This window comes from Thalia democratica, chromosome 1 (genome assembly GCF_965202585.1).
Source record: "Thalia democratica chromosome 1, ktThaDemo2.hap1.1, whole genome shotgun sequence".
In the NCBI taxonomy this organism is placed as follows: domain Eukaryota; kingdom Metazoa; phylum Chordata; class Thaliacea; order Salpida; family Salpidae; genus Thalia; species Thalia democratica.
In genome coordinates this window covers 89,817,681-89,839,529 of record NC_139165.1, presented here as the reverse complement: position 1 = coordinate 89,839,529, position 21,849 = coordinate 89,817,681, and the positions used below count along the sequence as shown (strand labels likewise).

General features: G+C 26.0%; 1 protein-coding gene across 1 annotated transcript; it reads left to right on the top strand.

The window, feature by feature from the left end:
- The first annotated feature begins 3,270 nt into the window (after positions 1-3,270).
- LOC145843959 (uncharacterized) lies at positions 3,271-8,186 on the top strand. The gene is made up of 7 exons (XM_082951256.1): positions 3,271-3,739; positions 4,077-4,274; positions 4,651-4,767; positions 4,951-5,067; positions 5,547-5,657; positions 7,370-7,499; positions 7,755-8,186. The coding sequence occupies exons 1-7, from the start codon at positions 3,271-3,273 to the stop codon at positions 8,026-8,028; spliced, it is 1,416 nt and encodes a 471-aa protein (XP_082807382.1). The 3' UTR covers positions 8,029-8,186.
- Positions 8,187-21,849: the final 13,663 nt, after the last annotated feature.

The following is a 21,849-nucleotide window of genomic DNA, read 5'->3' as shown; positions in this document are numbered from 1 at the left end:
TAGTTGTAGAAATTATAGAAAAAGTATATGTAACTAAAGTTGAGAAATAAAATGTAACAACAAAGTGCAAACTTTAAATAATCAAGTAAAATGGGTATGCTTTTACCAATAATTTTTTTGTATTTTGTATTTGTTCTTTCGTATGCAAATGTTTGCTTACGAAACTTTTACGTTTGTTAAATGTCAGGTAACTAAAATTTAAACAAACTACTAAACTTACACTATTGCCCTATTGAGACGAGAGTGTATTTTATACTTGTTTATCTATTTATTTACAACGGTTCTTGCACTAATTTAGTTAGATTATATAAAAATGTTGAAAATAAAACTTAAGCGTTAGAAGTTATGTTTGTTGAAATATAATTTTTTTGAATGTAAAATAACAACTTCAATAGCTTCTAACGAACGTTAAAAGTCAAGTGAAATTTTGTTTGTTTTCACTTAATTTTAAAACTTAAATGTGGGTATTAAGTATAGTGGCTTCGAGAAATACATTATGTGAATAACTTCAGGTTTATTTCAACTTGTTATTTTGCTTTTAAGCTGTTAACCTTAAGGGGTTCATCATTGTTTAGTAGTTCTAATGGTTTTAAAATAATTTCTATCCGAAATTTGACAATTTAAAAACAGTTTGTATAATCCGGTTAAAATTTAGATTAAAAATTAACAAAAAAGATCGTTTTAGATTTTATAAATAAGATTATAATAGTAAAATATAAAATTAAAAAATTAATTAAAGGATAATCTTAAAAGTTATTAAAAATTACTTGTATTTTAAAACGTATTCTAACCATATCTCAAAAAGTTTTAAAAATTTTGTAAAAAGAAAAAGAAGTTTGTAGGCAATAATTAGAACTACACACGTATTTTATATTTTTTCAAATATATGTTTCATTTTTAATTATTGCCCTTTAAAATTTTCATTAAATATTTCAATTGTTGGAACTTGTATCGTTAAACCCTGACTAGTCATGCACCCGAGCTAAGGCAGCCTATATATTTTTATTCAAGTTGTTAAACTATTTTACATGTGGTCGCATTGTTTCGTTTGATATTGAAATTGAGCAACAAAGAAGTAATAGTTTTATTTTAGACATGAAAATTTTTATTTAGCAAAATAAAATTCTTTTCCGTTAAACATATAATTTAAATTTTATATGTTCCAACGAACAGTAAACAAAATCATGATATTAATAAAACAATCTTTTATTTGAGTATAAAATAAAGCATACATATAACAAAAAATATTGGTTCTGTTTAAATTAAATACCTTGTTAAAAGCTAACTATAACCACAAAATAGTTTTAAGGTTAAATATTTTTCAAAAAAATCAAGACTTAATAAAAACTATAGTAGTAATTAAATCAATGTTAATTCTAAATAAAAAATAAGTAAAACTTTTTGAAACGTTTTAAGCTAAAATGAAAATAAAAATTTTAAAATATGTACTTAATTTAAAACGTTCAGAGTTGAAAATAACAAATAAGAAACCAAAATCATTTTGTTATTAAAGTAAAGCATATCGGCATTTAACCTTCTGCAAAACGCCATTCTGTAATAGTCATGAAGCTAAAATAAATTTTAGTTTATTTCTTAGAATAAGGCGTACGGATGATTTTATTTAAAGTTGGTTTGTACAAATTTAATACTTAATTTGTTTTTACAATCGAAAATTATTATTTTGTAAGACAAATTTCGATTCAACTTAAGTAACTTTCTGGTAACTTAAAATAAAATTAACAATTAGATAAAAAAAATCACGCTTTGGAAGTCTCAAAGTAGACTATTTAAGTGATAAAAACTTTGAAATAAAAGTACACATTATGTAATTCTCAAAAAAATCTCAGTGTTTATGCAAGTACTTTGTTGACCATGAAAGTTGTAAATTGAGCGCACATAAGTTTTGCTAGACATGATGTAAGTTCTAATTCGACGTTGTAAAATTAAGCTGTACTACTTCGTTCAATCAGTTTTAAGTTTTTCGTATCACCAAAACAAAATGGTAAAGCTTTCAAGAACTAAAATATACTATATGTTTAATACTTGGAACTTAATTACTTTTATTTAAACCATAAAATGTATGTTTATACAAAGCAAAATTAGTTATAATTGTATATATTTACTACTACCTTTATAAGAAAATAAAGCTTAATAGATCCAAACACAAAAACTTTTGTATACTTCATCAATACTTTAAATAATTAATCATCAGTCAATGCTTTAGCTGTTTTTTGTTGTTTTTAACCTTAATTTGTAAAAAAACAAAAATTCTTAGCTTATAGTATAAGCTGAAAATTCACAAAACTGTTTGAAATACTCTGAAAAACTAAAAAATTTGAAATCAAAATTGAATTTGAATATATGTTATTCAAAAAAAAAAACAAAATTTAGTTCTATTGATACATAAAACTAAGGGGACGAAAAAAAAAGCTACTTAAAAATTTTAAATTACTTTATCAAATTTCCATAACTCTAAACTATCGTAGAAAAATAACTTACTTTTATATAAACTAGTCGTTTTGGAAACTATTAAAGTTTATAAAAGTTTATTAAAGTTTAATATTGTAAATTTACAAAACAATCATATCGCAAAAATTTTCTGCGAATAAATCAAACATTTTTGTTATCGATCAAAAAATTGTCGATGCATTTATTACTTTAATTAAGTTATTTGCATTGTTTAATAACTACACAAAAGTAAAGCAAAAAGAGCGTTAACGATTAAATTTCATCTTAGTTTAACAAAAAAAGTTAGACATTAGGTAATATATGTTAGAGTTTGAAAGTTAGACTTTATGTAAGAAATTGTTAGACCGTATATTTTTCTTGGAAATATTTATAACAACTTTTTATTTTAATATTCCTTAAATACTTTTTGGACCGCAAAAATTTAGACATTAGGTAATATGTATTATAGCTTAAAAGTTAAACATTATAAAAGAAATTGTTAGACCGTATATTTTTCTTGGAAACATTTAAAACAACTTCTTATTTTAATCTTCCTTAAATACTTTATGGACCGCAAAAAATTAGACATTAGGCAATATGTTTATAGCTTAGAAGTTAAACATTATAAAAGAAATTGTTAGACCGTATACTTTTCTTGGAAAAATTTAAAACAACTTGTTATTTTAATCTACCTTAAATATTCTATAGACCGCATCGCGCAAAAAAATTTTGCCAGACGTTGTGTAAGTGCTCACTCTACCGTGAAACGGCAAACTGCATATAAGCAGGCACTATAGCATCTACAACCATATGAAAGCAAAAATGGTAAAGATTTTGAAAATTGTATCAGCTTTGTTGCTCATAAACCAGTTCAACTTTGTGCTGAGTCAGCAAAACAGTCTCAGTCAGTGCAGAATAGTGTGTGATGAGGAACAGGCGGCACCAGATCGTGTAGGCGCCAGTTCTATCCTTTCAAGAGGTAAAATGGGAGAAAAAGGAGAAAAAGGAGATGTCGGAAGCCCGGGTCAGAAAGGAGAAAGTAATAAACACGTGATTTCGAAGCATGCGAAAAAAATTGAAACATTGGAAAAACATATTAAAAAACAATCTGTTCTTCTAGAACAGCAGCATAAATTGATTGAAAACAACACTGTTTTGATTGGAAAAATGTCTGAGTTGTTACAAAGTAAATCTAGTATAATTGAGAACCAGTCTAGAGTAATTAAAACCGTTTCTAGAAAATTGAATGAATCGCTTCAAGAGAACTCTATTATTTTCGATGAGCTTTCAAGTGAGTTTTTGTAAAACGTATAATACAACTAGAACATAACTTAATTTAAATTGTAAAAATATAAAATGTTTTGTAAGTATAGTAAAATAACTTTGACGTTTAACAACATTAAATACTTATTTAAAGTTTTACAATTTCACTACGCTGATTTAAATAAAAAATTAAATAGTTCTAAACGTTTTAAATGATTTAAATTAAACTAAATACTATCTTCACTAGAAGAAAGAAAATTTTATTTTGTTATATAAAAAATAAAAAATCCTTAATTGTTATTTTATTTTTATTTTACGGAGCTATTAAACAAAGTCTTATTAAAAATAAACCGATTATTTTTTAGGATGCGAAATCGAACAAATAGAAAACGCGTCAAGCAACGTAACAGAAGGCAGTAAAAACTTTACAATTTTATTACGTCATAATGACGTTGTTGAATACAGATGTAATGACGGGTACATTAGCAATGATTTACAAATTAGAACTTGTTCTAGAGGAAAATTTCTACCGTCATTTAAAACCAAACCGTTTACTTGTATAGGTTGGAAAATTTTATATTAAGTTTGGTAGTTTTCACATTTATAAAGTGTAGTTTAAATTCTTCAATGCAGGTTATTTAAAGGAAAGTTTGTTAAAAATTTAGCTTTTAATTTAAATACTTATGTAAATTATAATTTAGTTGATTACAATGCATAAACAAAATATAACAATTGCTATGACAAATTTACAAAACTATGTTAAACTGTCTAATCAAAACTTATTTTCATAAAAATATTTGCGTACAGTTTAAATTAGTTAAAAACATAAATATTAGTAATCAATCAATTATAACTTATGTGAAATCTTTGCTTAGCTTTACTTAATCTACAAGAGTATATTCTTATGTATAAGCAATTAAGAAAACTATATTTTTTTAGAGGTCTGCTCACAAATGCCTTGTAATAACAACGGAACATGTAATCTTGACATGAATGCTAAACATTTTTACAATTGCTCATGTCAACCACCCTACTTTGGTGAACATTGTGAAAAAAGTAAGTTTCGAAAAAATTATCAAAAAAGCAGTAATGATAGTTGTAGCACAGTAATTTTTTTTTCTAAATCAGTTTCCGTTTTGATCGATAAGTTCATGATTTAAATTTAAATATTATTATTTTTTCATTAAACAAAAGTAGTTTGCATGTTTATATTTTATACTAAAAACTTAACATCTTTAGAACACTGTATCGACGATGAACCTTGTTTGAATAATGGAGAATGCAATCCAAATGAAGATGGAACTGGTTATAAATGCACTTGCTTGCCAAAACTTTATGGAGATCATTGTGAATATGGTAAGTAAAAATAATATTTTTCAAAAGTTATAGAACTTAGAAAATTGATACTAAAATCATTTTAACTTCATTATGCAGTTGTTTGAATCTGTTCTGAAGCTTCTATGGCAAAAAATATTTAAGCTTTTAAAAATACTGCAAAAACCAAAATGTTTATCGTTGTAGAATGTAGAGGGAAGAGTAATTTTTCTATCATAAAAAGTAATCTTGCTTAAATGAAAGAGAATGTATACGTATTGAAAATAAAACCAGTTATGGATGCTCTTGTTTTTAAAAAGCTACGGAGATTATTGTAAACTTAATTGATAGTAATAAAATGATTTGAATAAATCTAAAACTTGTTAAAAACTTTATGGAATACAAGTGCTTTCAAAGTTTTATACGACATAGGTTTATTGTGAATTTTTAACTGTATTGCAGTGATTTCAAGTGGCTTTTATATCATAGGTATTTTAAATAAAAATTTGTAAACTTGTTAGAATACTGCAAAGATGTAAATCCATGTTTAAACGATGGAGTCTGTACAACAACTGACGAGGAATACACGTGTCAGTGTAAGTACGGATACGGTGGACAAAATTGTGAAATAGGTTGGCAACATAAAATAGTTTATACTTTTAAGTTAAGTAAAATATGTTAGAAAGTAATACTAGGAGTGGGAAATGTACGGCCTGCGGGCCAGATCCGGCCCGCAGAGTGAAAACGACCGGACCCCAAAAGTTTTTAAATTTCAATGCTCCCGGTCCATGCATGAAAATGACCCGGGAGTGAAGTAACCGGCCCGCCAAGGTCTATATTACAAAATTTTTTTAAAACGATTTATTAAATTTTTACAAAACAAAACGCAAGAGTTATCCTTTAAAACAAGTTATATTTATTTTTAAATTTATGTGTAGAACATCATTTTGTCCTTATGTTTCGTTTAAAAAAATCTCAGTTGGAATAATGTGTTGTCAAATTAAGTTAAGCAAAATTATTAATTGAAAATCTGTTATTTTACATACCTACCTTTGTCAATGACATTCAAAAACAATAGACAAGTCAAAAATGACTTTTATTCCCGAATAAATAATAAGTTTTTTATATTAATATTATAAAAAATTATTTTTACTTATTACTTCCCAACAAGTATTTGACAGTTGTTTTTAGTCAAACTGCTTAACTTTATATTTTAACAAAGTTTAGAAAAAGTTTGAAAATGCGTTTGGGACCTAAAGCCGCAAATTCGGCAACTTTTAAAAATGAAAGAACTTTTTAAAAATTTACCCGAACTTGCAATAAGGATTGGTTCTCAGATTTTGCACACATGGTAAATTTGTTTAGGCATATGAACGAACTGAATACCAAACTAATAGGGAAGGGTACTTTTGCTCATGAAATGTACTCTGTAGTTAAGGCATAAAAGTTAAAGTTGAAACTATTTTCTCCCCATCTGAGTAAGAATAACTTGAAACATTTTGCAATATTTGCAAATAAAGAACAATCTTTAATATCAACAGAAAAGTACATTAATATCAAATTTTCAGCTGACAATGAGTTTGGTGTGACCATGAACTTTAGAAAAACAATCTCATCATAGAAAAATTCAAAACTAACAAGTTGAAATTTTTCTCGAGCAATTTTTATTTAATAAATGATTGCACTTATAAAATAGTTATTAGTTCTGCCCACGGTTATATTAAATAAATAAATCTAAATACTTAAGAAATATTAACTTAAATGTCACACTTAAGAAGTTTTTGTATACTAAATGGATTCGAAATAGTGATCAACATGATCTATAAAAAATATTATGAGTCTGGATACAAATCGTTTTTCAAAGTTATTATCCAGAAAAGTCTAGAAAATAATTTATGATTAGGATTTGGCCAGATACGGGTCTAAAAAGTGATTATCCGACCGGATACGTATACTGGATCCCTTAGATTAATAATACGAAATGCTCCAGTCCGCTAAGGACTAATTTTTTCCTGATCCGGCCCACCAGTTAAAAACGTTTCCCAAGCCTAAGAAATCCCTTGTAAAGTTCAAAACCTATTTTTTCTTTAAATAATACAGTGAATATATGTTACAAAGTTTTTTCTCGTTAATTTCTTCCAGTTAATATAATGCCTCGTCAGTTTATAACGTTAAGCATTTTACAACACTAATTTTGCACAATTATTTCAACTTAAATTCATACCAAGTATAAAATCTATTTGACTAGTAAAAACAATTTAGATAATATTCATGTTTATCTAAAGACTACTAAAAATTTAAAACACCGTTTGAAAGTTATAAAAACCTTTTTTTTAACTAACAGATATTTGTTATCGTTTTGAAATTTCATCTATATCTGATAGAACTTACCAAAGTTCAAAAAATTACTGCAACAGCATTGGAGGTGAAATTGTTTCAAGATTGTTAGGAAATGATGGAGTTAATTACCATAGGTTTGCTTTAATTTTGGTTAAGACTACATTAAGAAACCAGTATATATAAATAACTGACACTAAAATTTTAGCATTTCTTCATTCAAAACACTAACATTTGATTAAATTGATTAAAAAAGGTGCAACTTTGTGTGATGGTTAAATTTAATTTAAAATGAAATTACATTGTTTTAAATTATTCTAAACGCTTTGTAGCTGCTTTAGACTGTTACCAAACAATTTTTTCATACTCAACTTTATTCAAAACAAAAACAGTGAAATATGGAGGGCCGTTAACAGCTACAGTCTTGACTTCTGGGTCGGAATTTCCGACCTTCAATCAGAAGGCAGCTACAAATTTACAAACGGGCAACCTGCCACAAATTTGATGTTTTCTTGGGGCAGCGGAGAACCAAATGACTACGGCGGCAATGAAGACTGCGTCCATTTTGCCAGACATTTTCATGGTTTAAATGATGGTATTTGTCACACCAACCCACATTGGCCTGTTTCAGGGGTATTATGCCAAATACCCACTGGACAGTGTTAAAAAGTAGACCAAAAAAATTATTTGTTTTAATTTTCAACATGGTTAATAATAAATTTAAAATGTATTTGTTTACACATCTTTGAATACATTGTGTTAATTCTGACCAACATGTATGTGTTTAACTTTTATATTTAACCAAATAAACAGCTGTTTTTGAATTTTGAATTGTTGATTGTATAGAATTGTTACTTTTAAACAATTGAAATAAAAATAAAGTTTATTTTTAAATAATATACTGTAATAACTTTTAATAAAACTGATGAGTTAACTGTCAAAACCGTGTTAACTAGCAAGTTAGGCAGATAAAAGTCAAACTTTGTTGTTAATTATTAACTTTTCACGAGCATTATATTAAATTTAAAGAAAATAGCAGGAAAAATAGTATCGTGCAAACTAATTCATTAAAGCCTACTGATTCAAAAAAAAAGAAACTTAGTTAACAACTTAAATGTTATTTTAATTTGAACTATACTTTGGCACATTAGTTCAAGAGTATTTTAAAGGTGTTTTTAGTAAAGTCTCAAATGGAAAAACTATGTAAAGACATAGTTAAAAAGAAAAGTTCAAAAAAACTACTTTAGTTACAGTTTACTTGTTTATTTGTACGCAAAGTATAACAAAACACTTAAAATTAGACTGCGATGCGTATCTCCGCGCGCCTGTAGAAACTTTGAATAATATTGGTTTTACATGGAAGCTAAATCTGTTGTTCGATATAAATTTAACTGTTTTCAATTTAAGTAAAATAACTAAATATAAATTAATTTTGTTTAAAGCTTGTTGTGATAAAATGTTTTAGTTTTAGTTAAATGTTTAAAGTTTCACTGCATATTAAGTTACTATATTTATTGAATTAATGTTTCAGTAGGTTGTTTAAAGAGAAAAGAATTTTTGAAGTTTTATAACAGATAACATTGAATCACTTTGATTAACAAAAAAAGTTTAACTAAAGTTAGACCTAGCATAAAAGTTATTTAAAATTAGGACAGTACAATACTTGTTGTTATTCAACAACATTTAAATTTTCTTACAACGTTTTCTGTAATCACAGCTCTTAAGAGTGTAAATAAGCAAAATACCAAAAAAAAAACAAAATATTATTCTATATTTGTTTATTTATTCTAAAGTATCCTCTGTTTGTTCATTGAAATAATTATCTATATTCTAAAAACTTTTTGTCTTTTGGTAAAATTTACCATTAGCTAAAAGAAAGAAGAATAAACTTAAAACCTAGTAAATGTAATGTTCCAATATTCAAAAACATACATTTATCCCTACTTTTGACTTTAATATAATCAAAAAAGTCTTATATTTAATTAAAGTGTTTAAATATCTTGAAGTTTTAATTGCTAAGAATTTAAAATAGAACCATTATCTTAGTTACCTTTGAAAATTGAACCTACTAAAATATGTTTTAAAACTTAAAAGAGTTGTATGTCAACCTTAATAAATCGTATGTCGTATACATTTTTTTTAAATTGGTGAAGAACGCATCAGTCTAGTTTCCATACTTAAAAAAACATAAAACCATATAGATTCTGTATAAAGAAAATTTACCAGAACAATCTTCATAGCTGCGATTTTGCTTATGCCACTTACCTGAATAACAGAACTTAATATTAAACCTTTAGAATATATAAGACTTAAGTTTGACCTCTTTCTCTAAAATTAGTTAACGTTGGAACTACAACTGATTTACAAATTCTGAAACTTATAAAATTAACTGCACGGTAAGAGAAAATTTACAAACAGAAATTATTTCAACAACAACATTAGGCATAATTATTTGTTTATACTTCAGTTGAAATGTGGAACAAGTTTTCAAACGAGTGAAAAAGTTAAGCAATTTATGTTATGGATAAAAAATTGATTTAAACACAATGCTTGTCAGTAAAATTTTAATGTAAATAGTTTTTGTTTCATTAGTCATTGGTTTAGCTCTTAGAATTTGGTTTAACTATATCTTGATCAAGTTTGTATCTTATATGAATAATATGTCCGTTTTCAATGTAATCAATATTTTCTTATTGGACTGTTTATTGTGAATTTGCTTGAGGTTTGGGTTTTAAATGTTAAATATGGTTAACTGTGGTATTTAAATTTCTAACTTTTGATGCTTAATTCAAAAATCTAAAGAATACAAATTAATTTGCGGTTCCTGATTTTAAACAATATGAATTTTTATGTGAACACTTTTTTTTTCTTTCTTTCTTATGTTGTTTTAGTTTAAATGGCCAAGGTTTTGATGCGTGGCTCTATCGTAGGACAAAAAACTTGCAATAAAAGTAATGTTTCAAAACTTATTGTTAAAGTTAGTGTTATATATTGAAAAAAGTAGTACAAACCTCAGAAAACTTTTTTATAATTTATACTTGGTGCATTTGAACTTATTTTTACGTTGAATATGCGTCAAAAAACCTTTAATCATTTTGAAATCAGTTATATAAGATAAGGCATAAAAAAAACAGGAGCAAAATGTATCATTACTTAAAATTTATGTAGGATTATGATTATCTTCTACAATGCTTTTATAATTTTTAAATTACTGCTCGTTGTAAGTTGCATGTGAATGTTTTGTTGCCAGTTTTATATATTTGTAGCTTTATTATGATTTACTTATACTACTACATTAGCAAGTGAGCAAGAAAACGTTAGAAGGTTTTACGTTCATTTGAAGTTTTTTACAACTAACCGTATACCGATTTAAGTATTAGCAAAATTTTACGCTAAAAATTTTTTAAACTGTTTTTACATTGTGAACTATAACAAAACAATTTCTTTTAGTTTTGACCAACTTAGAAGTAACTTTTTTTTGAGATTGTTAAAGGGTTTGAACTTTAATAATTCATTGTTTAACAAATTTTTTTACTTTTTATTTTTTTTAGCTGTCTAATTAGTAGTGTTATACCTAAAGATATTTTTTGAAGAATATTACTGTGTTAGTTTTAAGATAACATATTTTTTTTTATATACACACTATTTAAGAAACTTCTAAAACATAAAAAGAAGAGAACCATAAGTAATTGGTGTATCATTTAAATTGAAATTAACTCTATTACAAGAGTATTAAGATGGTCATAAAAAAAAAGTATGAAGTATGAAACTATATATTTGATTGAGCTATACAAACTTAGATATTAAATCACTTCTACTTTGATGCGTTTATAAACGCACTTTTAAAAATATTTTTCATTTTGGCTTTGTTATATACTTACAATAAGGGTCATTGTTTACAAAACTTTATTGTAACCCAGTATAAATATTTTTTGTGTACTTACATAAATATTTTCAGACTTCTTCTATTTAGACCATTAAAATTATGTTTGTATGGTTTTAGTCATTCATATAGTAGCATCACAAAACATGTTATTTTTGTTCATAGCTAAAATATAACCTGTACACAATATCAAACTAGTAACTACTAATGATAAAAAGTTAATAATTTTTTTTGGGTAAAATAATTTTTTTTATAAGAAATGTGTCTTAATTTTTGGATGTTTCACAAAATAGTATTTTTAAATACAATTATTAACTTGCAAAGTAGTTAAGTACTTAAGATACTATTTTCGAGTATATTTTTTGAAGTTTTTTCGTGATTTTTGTTTGTTTTTAGATTGTTTTTAGATTTGTTTTAAATATAAAAAAGTAGATTAATTTGAAATTTGAGAAAAAAAATGTTTTCAATACTAAATGGTTGAAAGCTATGGTAATGCTACTCAGCTTTGTTTAATTGCAACCTGTATAAATTTGTTTTTATTCAGTTGTTTAAAGTGATTTTGTTACTACATGCTTCGAAGCCTTATTATTTCTATAATATAAAAAGTTTTATGACATATTTGCTATAAATAAATTCTAGCGCTTTAGCTTTTTTTTTCTGTTTGAACGCAATTTCGTTAGTGAATTAGTTTTAAAACGTTTTCGGTGAATGTACTTAAGCAAGCTGGTTCACTGCATAAATGACTTTATATGTTGGTTACACTTTTTATTTTATTCAAAAACTGTGTTTTTTCAATACAGCTTATGTACTTTTACCTACACAGATCATAGTTGTTTATCGCAATTTTAAAATAAAAAGTATTTATTTTTACCTTTTAAACCAAGTATCTATCTAATTCAAACATTAAACTTCAGATGAAACAAATAAAAACATTTTTTATCAAAATCTAGAATATTAGAAATTGTATACAATAAAATAATAACGAAAAAAACGTAAAAAGTTTTTCAATAAAAAATTTCCAAAATGTTTAGTAAAGAAAAGTATTTACTAGCTTATTAAATACAACTGTTATGTTGCAAAGTAGTTGCAAGTAGTCACAAATTTGTACTTTAATAACTTAGGCAAACATTGATTTGAAATATAATTTTGAGATATAAAAAGTAAATAAATTTTTGTTTAAATTGTCCCTGTGTAAGTAGATAACTTAGGTAAGTTAGGTAAGTAAATTAGTTTGGTTTTTAGACTGCACAGTTATTAGAAGCATAAGTAAAAACTAACAACAAAAATAAATTAATTTTACCTTTAAAAAATAGGAAAACAACCGTCTTCAAAATTTATAATTTACTTTTTAGCTTGTTTAATTACAATTGCGTAAAAAAAAGTTTTACTATTTGATGGTACTTTTTCTAACATTTGATTATATAAAAATTTAGAAACTGAATTTTTTTTAACAGTTAACTAGTTTGTTTTTAGATTGTTGAACTAAGTCTAAAATAAAAACAAAAAGCTAAAAAAAGTTTTATGTAATTTAGTTATGCGTAAACTAAAAAAGTTTTTATTATAAAATATTACATAGTATTACAAAGCTCGAACCTTAATTTAAATTAACAAGCATTTCACTTAAAAAAATTTTTTTTTACTAATGTAATAAAAACTAATTTTGTCAAAGTTGTTTTAAAGTAACAACTGCTTTATTAAACAAATATAGGTTTGTTAAGTAACGTACTGTCTAAATTCTAAAAGGTCAGTAAACCACTAAGAAATATTTTGTATTTACTTTGAACAATAAAAAAATACACGAGGTCATAAATCCAAGTTTTTATGACAAGTATCTGTTTGATCATGAAAGTTGTAAAATTAGACACACTTTAATTTCACTAGACGTAAGTGTTTAATCGACCCTGTAAAAGCAAATCGTATATTAGGTACTAATAATATAAAATATCAAGTGATATTACAAAGCTATTATCTTAATTAACCTTGATAAGCATTTCTTTTTTTTTTTTAGTTGTTACCCATTCACTCATTAATTAGTCAGTAAAAATTGTTTGAATTTAACAGTTGTTTCTTCAAACAAAATTAAGCTTGTTAAGTACTAGAAGTACTAGAAAAAAGTAAACAACTACAACGTGCTTTTGTTTGTTTTGACCACGAGAATAAACATAAGGTCATAAATCTCAGCTTTTATGGTGAGTACTCGTTTGATCATGTTGTAAAATTGAGCGCAAATAAATTTTACCAGACGTTGTGTAAGTGCTTACTCGACCTTGAAAAAGAAATTTGTATATAAGCTCGTACGATCAACTTTTGTACAACCGAAACGAAAATGAAAACATTTTCAACGATCGTACTAGCTTTGTTGCTCATGAACTCGTTCTATTTTGTGCTGAGCCAGCAAAATAATCTCAGCCAGTGCAGAATAGTGTGTGATGAGGAACAAACAGCGCCGGAACCTGTAGGTCCCAGTTCTATCCTTTCAAGAGGTAAAATGGGAGAAAAAGGAGAGAAAGGAGATGTCGGAAGTCCGGGTCAGAAAGGAGAAAGTAACAAACACGTTATTTCAAAACATGGAAACAAAATTAAAATATTGGAACTTCACATTAAAAGACAATCTGTTTTGCTAGAGCAGCGCAGTCTAAATTGATTGAAAACAACACAGTTTTGATTGAAAAAATGTCTAAATTGTTACAAAATAAATCTAGTATAATTGAGAACCAGTCTAGAATAATTAAAACCGTTTCTAAAAAACTGAATGAATCACTTCAAGAGAACTATATTGTTTTCGATGAGCTTTCAAGTTAGTTTTTGTAAAATTCATGACACAACTAGAACATAACTTAATTAAAAATTGTAAAAATATAAAATGTTTTGTAAATATAATAAAATAACTTTAACGTTTAACATCGTTAAATACTTATTTAAAGTTATATAATTTCACTACGCTTATTTAGATAAAAAATAAAATAATTCTAAACGTTTTAAATGATTTAAGTTAAATTAAAAACTATCTTCACTAGAATAAAGAAAATTTTACTTTATTATAAAAAATAAAAAATCCTTAATTGTTATTTTTTATTTTATTTTACAAAGTTCTAAACAAAGTCTTATTAAAAATAAGCCGATTATTTTTTTAGGATGTGAAATTGAACAAATAGAAAACGCGTCAAGCAACGTAACAGAAGGCAGTAAAAGTTCAAAAACTGTATTACGTCATAATGAAGTTGTTGAATACAGTTGTAATGACGGGTACATTAGCAATGATTTACCAATTAGAACTTGTTCTAGAGGAATATTTCTACCGTCATTTAAAACCAAACCGTTTACTTGTATAGGTTGGAAAATTTTATATTAAAATTTTGTTGTTTTCACGTTTATAAAGTGTAATTTAAATTTTTCAATGCAGGATATTTATAAGAAAGAAAGTGTGTTAAAAACTTAGCTTTTAATTTAAATACTTATGTAAATTATAATTTGTTGATTACAATGATAAACAAAATACAACAATTGTTATGACATATTTACAAAACTATGTTAAACTGTCTAATCAAAACTTATTTTCAATAGAATATTTGCGTACAGTTTAAATTAGTTAAAAAACATAAATACTAGTAATCTATCAATTATAAATTATGTGAAATCTTTGCCTAGTTTTTCTTAAATTACAAGAATTGTATATTCTTATGTATAAGCAACTAAGCAAAAAATAAATTTTTAGAGGTCTGCTCACAAAAGCAATGTAAAAACAATGGTAAATGTAATGTTGATCTAAATGCAGAACATTTTTACAATTGCTCATGTCGACCACCCTACTTCGGTGAACATTGTGAAAAAAGTAAGTTTCGAAAAAATCAACAAAAAGATAGCATTAATCTTTGAAGTAAAATACTTTTTTTTTTTAAACCTAAGCTTTAATCTATTTTTTCCTCGAAAATTTGTAGTAATAGATTCTTTTGTTTTCTTTCAAAAATTAGAATGAATGTTTCATATTTTCTATGAATAGTTTATATCTATTTCCAACACTTTTAGAACACTGTATCGACGATGAACCTTGTTTAAATGGGGGAGAATGTAATCCAACTGAAATAAATACTGGTTATAATTGCACTTGTTTGCCTAGAAACTATGGAGATCAGTGCCAATTTGGTAATAACTTATAATGTTTTAGCAAACTAGTAGAAGATAGAAATTTAACTTTACTTGCACTGCGCTATGCAGATGTTTAGACTGTACATAATTTTTTATTTTAAAACTCTTTTTTTTTTTGATTACTACAAAAATATAAAAATTTACGGAACTTAGAAAGCTAATATTAAAACTATTTTTAATACAATATGCAGTTGTTTAAAACAATTCTTAAGCTTTTCTAAAAACTTTTAATCTTTAAAACTCTAATTTTCTAGACTACTGCAATGACTCAAGTTCTTGCTTAAATGAAGGAAAATGTATCTATACTGAAAACAATACCAGTTATGAGTGCTCTTGTTTGCAAAGTCACTTCGGAGATAATTGTCAATACGGTGAATAGTTTTTTGTTAAAAAAGTACTCTCATTAAAGTTAGTACAAATTTAAATTATTAAAAATATTAAATAAAAAATTCTAATGACTTTATTATATAAAATTAAGTGTTTTTCTAACCATATATATTCAAAGTAAAACTTTGTAAACTTATTAGAATACTGCAAAGATGTGAATCCGTGTTTAAACAATAGAGTCTGTACAACAACTGATGAGAATTACCAATGCGATTGTAAGTACGGAACGGATACGGTGGAGCAAACTGTGAAATAGGTAAGCAATATATAGATTACTAAAATTTTAATTTTAAAAAATTAGAAAATCAATAAAAAACTTTCAAATGCTTAATTTTTCTTAGCGAAATGGTGACTATAAAATAAGCATTTTGTGTCATATGAAAATTGTTACTTGTTTATTTTTCATTTTCTTAAGCAAAACAACATTAAATAAACAAAAATGAACAAAGGACAAACAATGCTTATGCTATATTCACCGTTTCGCTAAGAAAAAAGAAAGAAAGATTTGAAAGTTTTATTTAGTTTCGCAGACATTGATTAAGATTTAATTAATTTATATTCAAACAATCTTTAAGCCAATAAAAGTATCTCGGAAAATATTCATATTTTACTATCAATTGAAAACTTTAACTTATGTTAGTAAAATATAAAAATTGTTTACTTAACATACAGATATTTGTTATCGTTTTGAAATTGCATCGTATTCTGGGAGTAGTTACTATAGTGCAAAAGATTACTGCAACAGTATTGGAGGCGAAATTGCTTCAAGACTGTTAGGGAGTGATGGAGTTAATTATCATAGGTTTGCTTTAACCTTGATTAAAATATTAAAAACCCAGACTGTTTGCTTAAATTAGAATATTAATGAATCAATCTCAAAAACAACATCAAACAAAACAGTTATACAAATAACTGACACTAAAATTATAACCTATCTACGTTTAAGGCACTAAAAATCAAGTAAATTCTTATTAGAATTCTAAGCTACAACTTTATACAACTGCAAAAATTAGTTGAAAGTTGATTTAAACACTTTTTGCTCCTTAGAAAAATACAAAACTAGTTTTTATGCTTACTTAATTCAAAAAATTAAAAGTATTAATTGCAGTGAAATATGGAGGGTCTTTAACAGCTACAGCTACAACGTTTGGGTTGGAATTTCTGACCTTCAATCAGAAGGTAGCTACAGATTTACAAACGGACAACCTGCCTCAAATTTGATGTTTTCGTGGGCAAGTGGAGAACCCAATGACTACGGTGGTAATGAAGATTGCGTTTATTTTTACAGAGAGATGAATGCTTTGAATGATCTTAATTGTGTTTACTACAAGAACTATCCTGTCCAAGGGGTATTATGTCAAATACCCACTGGGCACTGTTAAAAAGTAATTTGATTAAGGAAAAAAAAACTCTTTTTTTTATTTTTAAAGTAGTCTTTTTATTTTGTTTTAATTTTGACTTAAAAAAAGTTTCATACAATACCAAAATATTTTAATAGTTATATATTTAATAGTCTAATATTGTGTGTTTAGCTTTCATTTTTCATCAAATAAACAGCTGTTTTAAAATTTTGCGTTGTTGATAGTTTAGAACTGTAGTTATAGAATAATGAAAATGAAAATATTGTCTAATTATAATATAGCATACTTTGGTAAGTTTAAACTATAAAATATTTACTGTCAAAATCTCATAACTAGCTATTAATTCTGATAGTTGTCAAACTGTATTTGTGACTTTTAATATGTTATTCACGAGCTTTGTAAGAAAATTGCAGGAAAAACCTAATCTTGTAAAAGAAATAATAAAGCCTTCTGAGTAAATAACGAAAAGCTAAACTATCTTGATAAATTAAAAGTAAAAATATTTCTCCCATATAACTTATATTTTACACAGTAGTTCCAAAAATTTTTCTTCTAAAAAGAGTTTTAGGGATTTTTAAGTAACAACAAAATAACGCGAAGAAAAAAATCAGATATAGTAAAATCAAATACATTCGCATAAATAAATATTTATATATATATATACGCAAAATGTATTATATATACTACTATTATATTAAAATTTATCGAATTAAAAATACTTTATACGGTTGTGAACTACTGTGAGTACGTAGAAACTTAATTATCACTGAATTAATGTAAAACTAAGGATTGTAAAGGTGCGAACTATTGTGCGGAAAATACTGTTTTAACGTGGGACTTTTGCTTTATTTTTAACCAATCTTGATTCGTTTTGTAGTGATAAAATGTGAACGTTTAAAAAAAAAAAAGATCAAATGTTTACTGCATATTAAGCTACTAAGTTTAATGCGTTATAAATTTAGCAGTTTTTATATTTTTTAATTGAAAAAATTAAATAATTCTCGGCTAACGTAATTTTGTATAAAGTTATTTTCATCAGAACAAGCTATGCATGAGTAAATGTTATTAGTAAATTACTTGTTATTATATAAAACTACAATAACCTGCCACTCTGTGGCTACTTTGATCACAAAGCATAAGAGTGTACTTATTTTTTAAAATCTTTTCATTAAGCCTAACACAAGCATATTAAAAGCTACTAAAGTTTACGTATGAATATTAAAGCAAAACCCCCAAAAAAAAACTTTATTATAAATACAAAGTATATTATTTAGAAGTCTTAAATATTTAAATAATATATGTATTTATATGCAAATATTTATTTATGCATGTTTATATTCAACCCACAAAGTTTTTTTTTTAACTCATCTTGTATTTTCTTGAACCTTTAAAATTTACATAAAGTATTTAATAACTTACTAAATTTTGATAAATAAAGGTTTGTTGAAACATTGATGATACTTCATTAAATTGTGTGAATGATTTTTTATTTAGTTGTATGATAATTTAATTAAGAACAGACTACTAAGTATAAGCCAATGGATGTTTGTATAAATGGTGAACGTTTGTAGCTTACCACCATTCTTCATAACATTTACACAAAGTCTGTCATTTCAGAAGGAGAGCTATCTTCAGCAGAACCGCAAGTAGCTGCAGGTAACAACTATGGAAAACTACAATCAGCTTTCAAAAACTTTTAAAGAATTTTGCAAGTTTAAATTTTATACTACATAAAAAATGCGTAAAGATATGATCGTAAAGAAACGATAGGTACCAAATATACTTACTATAATGGCTGTTTTTATATGTTGCTTCTAGTTAAAAGCAGACTGGGTACTTTCCAACTTTTAACAATTTGTTTACTTTATTTCTAAGTATGAAAACAAAAGATAAAACTATAAATATATAAAAAAAGATTTAAATCATATAAAATAATGTTACTTGTTGAAAAATTTTACTAATTTTTAAAATAAGTAGATTTTATCTTCATCTTTACTTATATGTGACTTATTTGATACTTAACATTTGTATTATATTCTACATAGTAAATTCAATTTATAGTTAAGCAATTGTTTACATTTAAGAAATGGTGTGGTGTCTGTATTAAAATTTGTTTCTATAGCCTTTAACAAAAACGTGCATTTGGCGCTGTGTTTGATTTCTTCTTTTGAACAAAAATATATAAAATATATGTTAGTACAACTTTCTTTAATTTGACAATTCCCCACATAAGGATAAACTTGTCTTGCATTGTATTAAAGATATATTAATGGATTTTTTGAGTAGGAATGAAATTTCATGCCATAAGAATTTTGAGGAATTGTAATTAAAATTTTAATTTTTGAGTTTTTAGAATTCTAAAATGTTCAACTATACGAGATTGCGTAATGTCACGAGTGCGTAAAGATACGAGAGGTTACTGTATATCTAATTCTAAAAAATCTTAGTTGCAATGTTGCTTACTTTCATTAACATCACTTTTAAATTTATATTTGAATAACAAGGAATTTAAATGTCAATTGCATCATATTTTATTTTTGTTAATATGACTTTTTATATTTTTGTTGGAATCATGGGGTATGTAAACGTAAAATTGCACTGTTCATTTTTTTTGTTTCTTTTAGTTTTATTCTAAATTGTTGTACGCTTTTTACTTTTATGTTTCAATCATTTGGTATGTAAATGTTAATTGCACTGTTCATTATATTTGTTTATCTAATTTACCTATTAATTTTTTGATACTTTTGTTCCTATGTTCTTATCATAAAAGATGCAGCTTTAAATTGCACAAATTGTTATTTTTGTTAATGTAATGTGTTTCTATTAACTATTGGATTTGATATATAGTTTGTAAGTTCATAACTTATTTTCTGGTTCTTTTAGTTTGATTTTTTTTTAAATTTAACTAGTCATAAATCATTTAAAAATATCGTACTATTGAATTATTACTTTTAGGTTTTTTATTTCAAAGTAGAAACAAATAAATTTTGAACATAGCGTTTTTTGGTTAAAAAGTGTATACCATACCTAACTAGGAAGTGTCAGGTTTCTGTACTTTGTTTTATTTTTAAGTTAGCTAATATTTATCATGTTGTTCAACAACTTACTGTCAAAAGTGTTTGAACTAAGATTTTACTTAGCATTAAAGTGGTTTAAAACCAGGACTATAAACTTAATCGTACAATTATATGTTTTATGCTGTTTTATTTATTGAAGTGTGTTTTAATAAAATCATATTTTATGATTTAAAAAATAGTCAGCATTTTCAAGAGTTTATTTGTAGGTATTAATGGCATCTAACTAAAATTATTGTAATCCAATAAACACAAGGTTTCTTATGTAGCTTTACTTCAACCAAAAACATTGTTTTGTTTACAAAAAACAATAGGACGTCTAAGGATTTAAACAACAACAATAGAGTAAATATGTTTAAAGTTAAAATTTTTAGTTATCGGGCAATGTTTAAACCTAAATGTGAACTTGAAAAGAGTTTTTAAGGACAATTTAAAGTTCTATTCCGACGTTAAAAAAGTCTTAACTTGTAAAACTGCTATTTATTAAGATTGAAACTTAATTAAAAACAAATAGTAGTAGCGAATGTTATAAACAGTTTTAGTCATCTAAAATGCTAAACATTTTGTAGTATTAAAAGTTTCAGTTCGTCTATTATTATGAAAAATTTTAATTCATCTAAATCAGGGTTTTCAATTTTTTTTTAAACGCCCCCTTTGAAAAGTTAAAAAGCCTCCTCCAACGAGAGTTCTCAAAAAACTGCCATTAAAAACACCTAAGACCTTTTTTTGCTCTTCATCATCGACTCCAGAATATCTAATGTAGGTTTCGAATTATGGCATTGTTGACCCACTTTTAAGGCTTGTGGTCCCCTAAATTTCCTATATTTTTCCATAATATCCGGTATGAGTTTCAAAACTACCATTGAAACGCCTTAGACCTTCTTTTTGCTCCTCATCATTTATCTAGTGTAAGTTTCAAATTATGAGCTCAAGGCCCCTCTGTGGCCTCTTTGCTGCTTATGGCCCCTATTTGACCCCTTTGATGCTCCTGGCACCATAAATTTCTGTAATGGCTACTAAGAGGGCTGCTCGGCCCACTTTGGAAAATCCTGATCTAAATCAATATTTCTAATCTTTAAAATTTTTCTGTTCAAAATTGAAAATATTGTATACTGTATAGACTACACAGAATATCCAAAAAAATTTCACAATTTTCACAATCCATGCTTATCATCAGGTCATACTCATACGTATCGCTTATTCATCAGTGCTTGGAAAACAATTAAAGCGTACCTGAAAACTGTCACACCTTTTGTGTTAAGCTGCTGCGTTGCAGTCTGCAGTCTGACAGCATTCGCTGCCCAGACGATAAAATATAAACAACTCTACAAAGTCTTCAAAACTTATAGGTTTAATTTTTTTTTCGACATAAAAAGATCCCCGAATTCGACCAAATAATGTTTTATGACTAATAATCAGATATGTACTTTATAACATCAGGAAATAAAAAAAGTGTTATAGAAAATATGACACACTATAAATTTGTATTGAGAATAAGTAATTGTAACTGAAAAATTATTTATACTGCTTAAGCAAAAACGGTGAGCGGTAGTTGAAACAATATTATTTATTTTCTACAACAAAGTTTCAATTCAAGAAAGATTTTTTGGTACCAAAAAAGCAATAAAACGTTAGT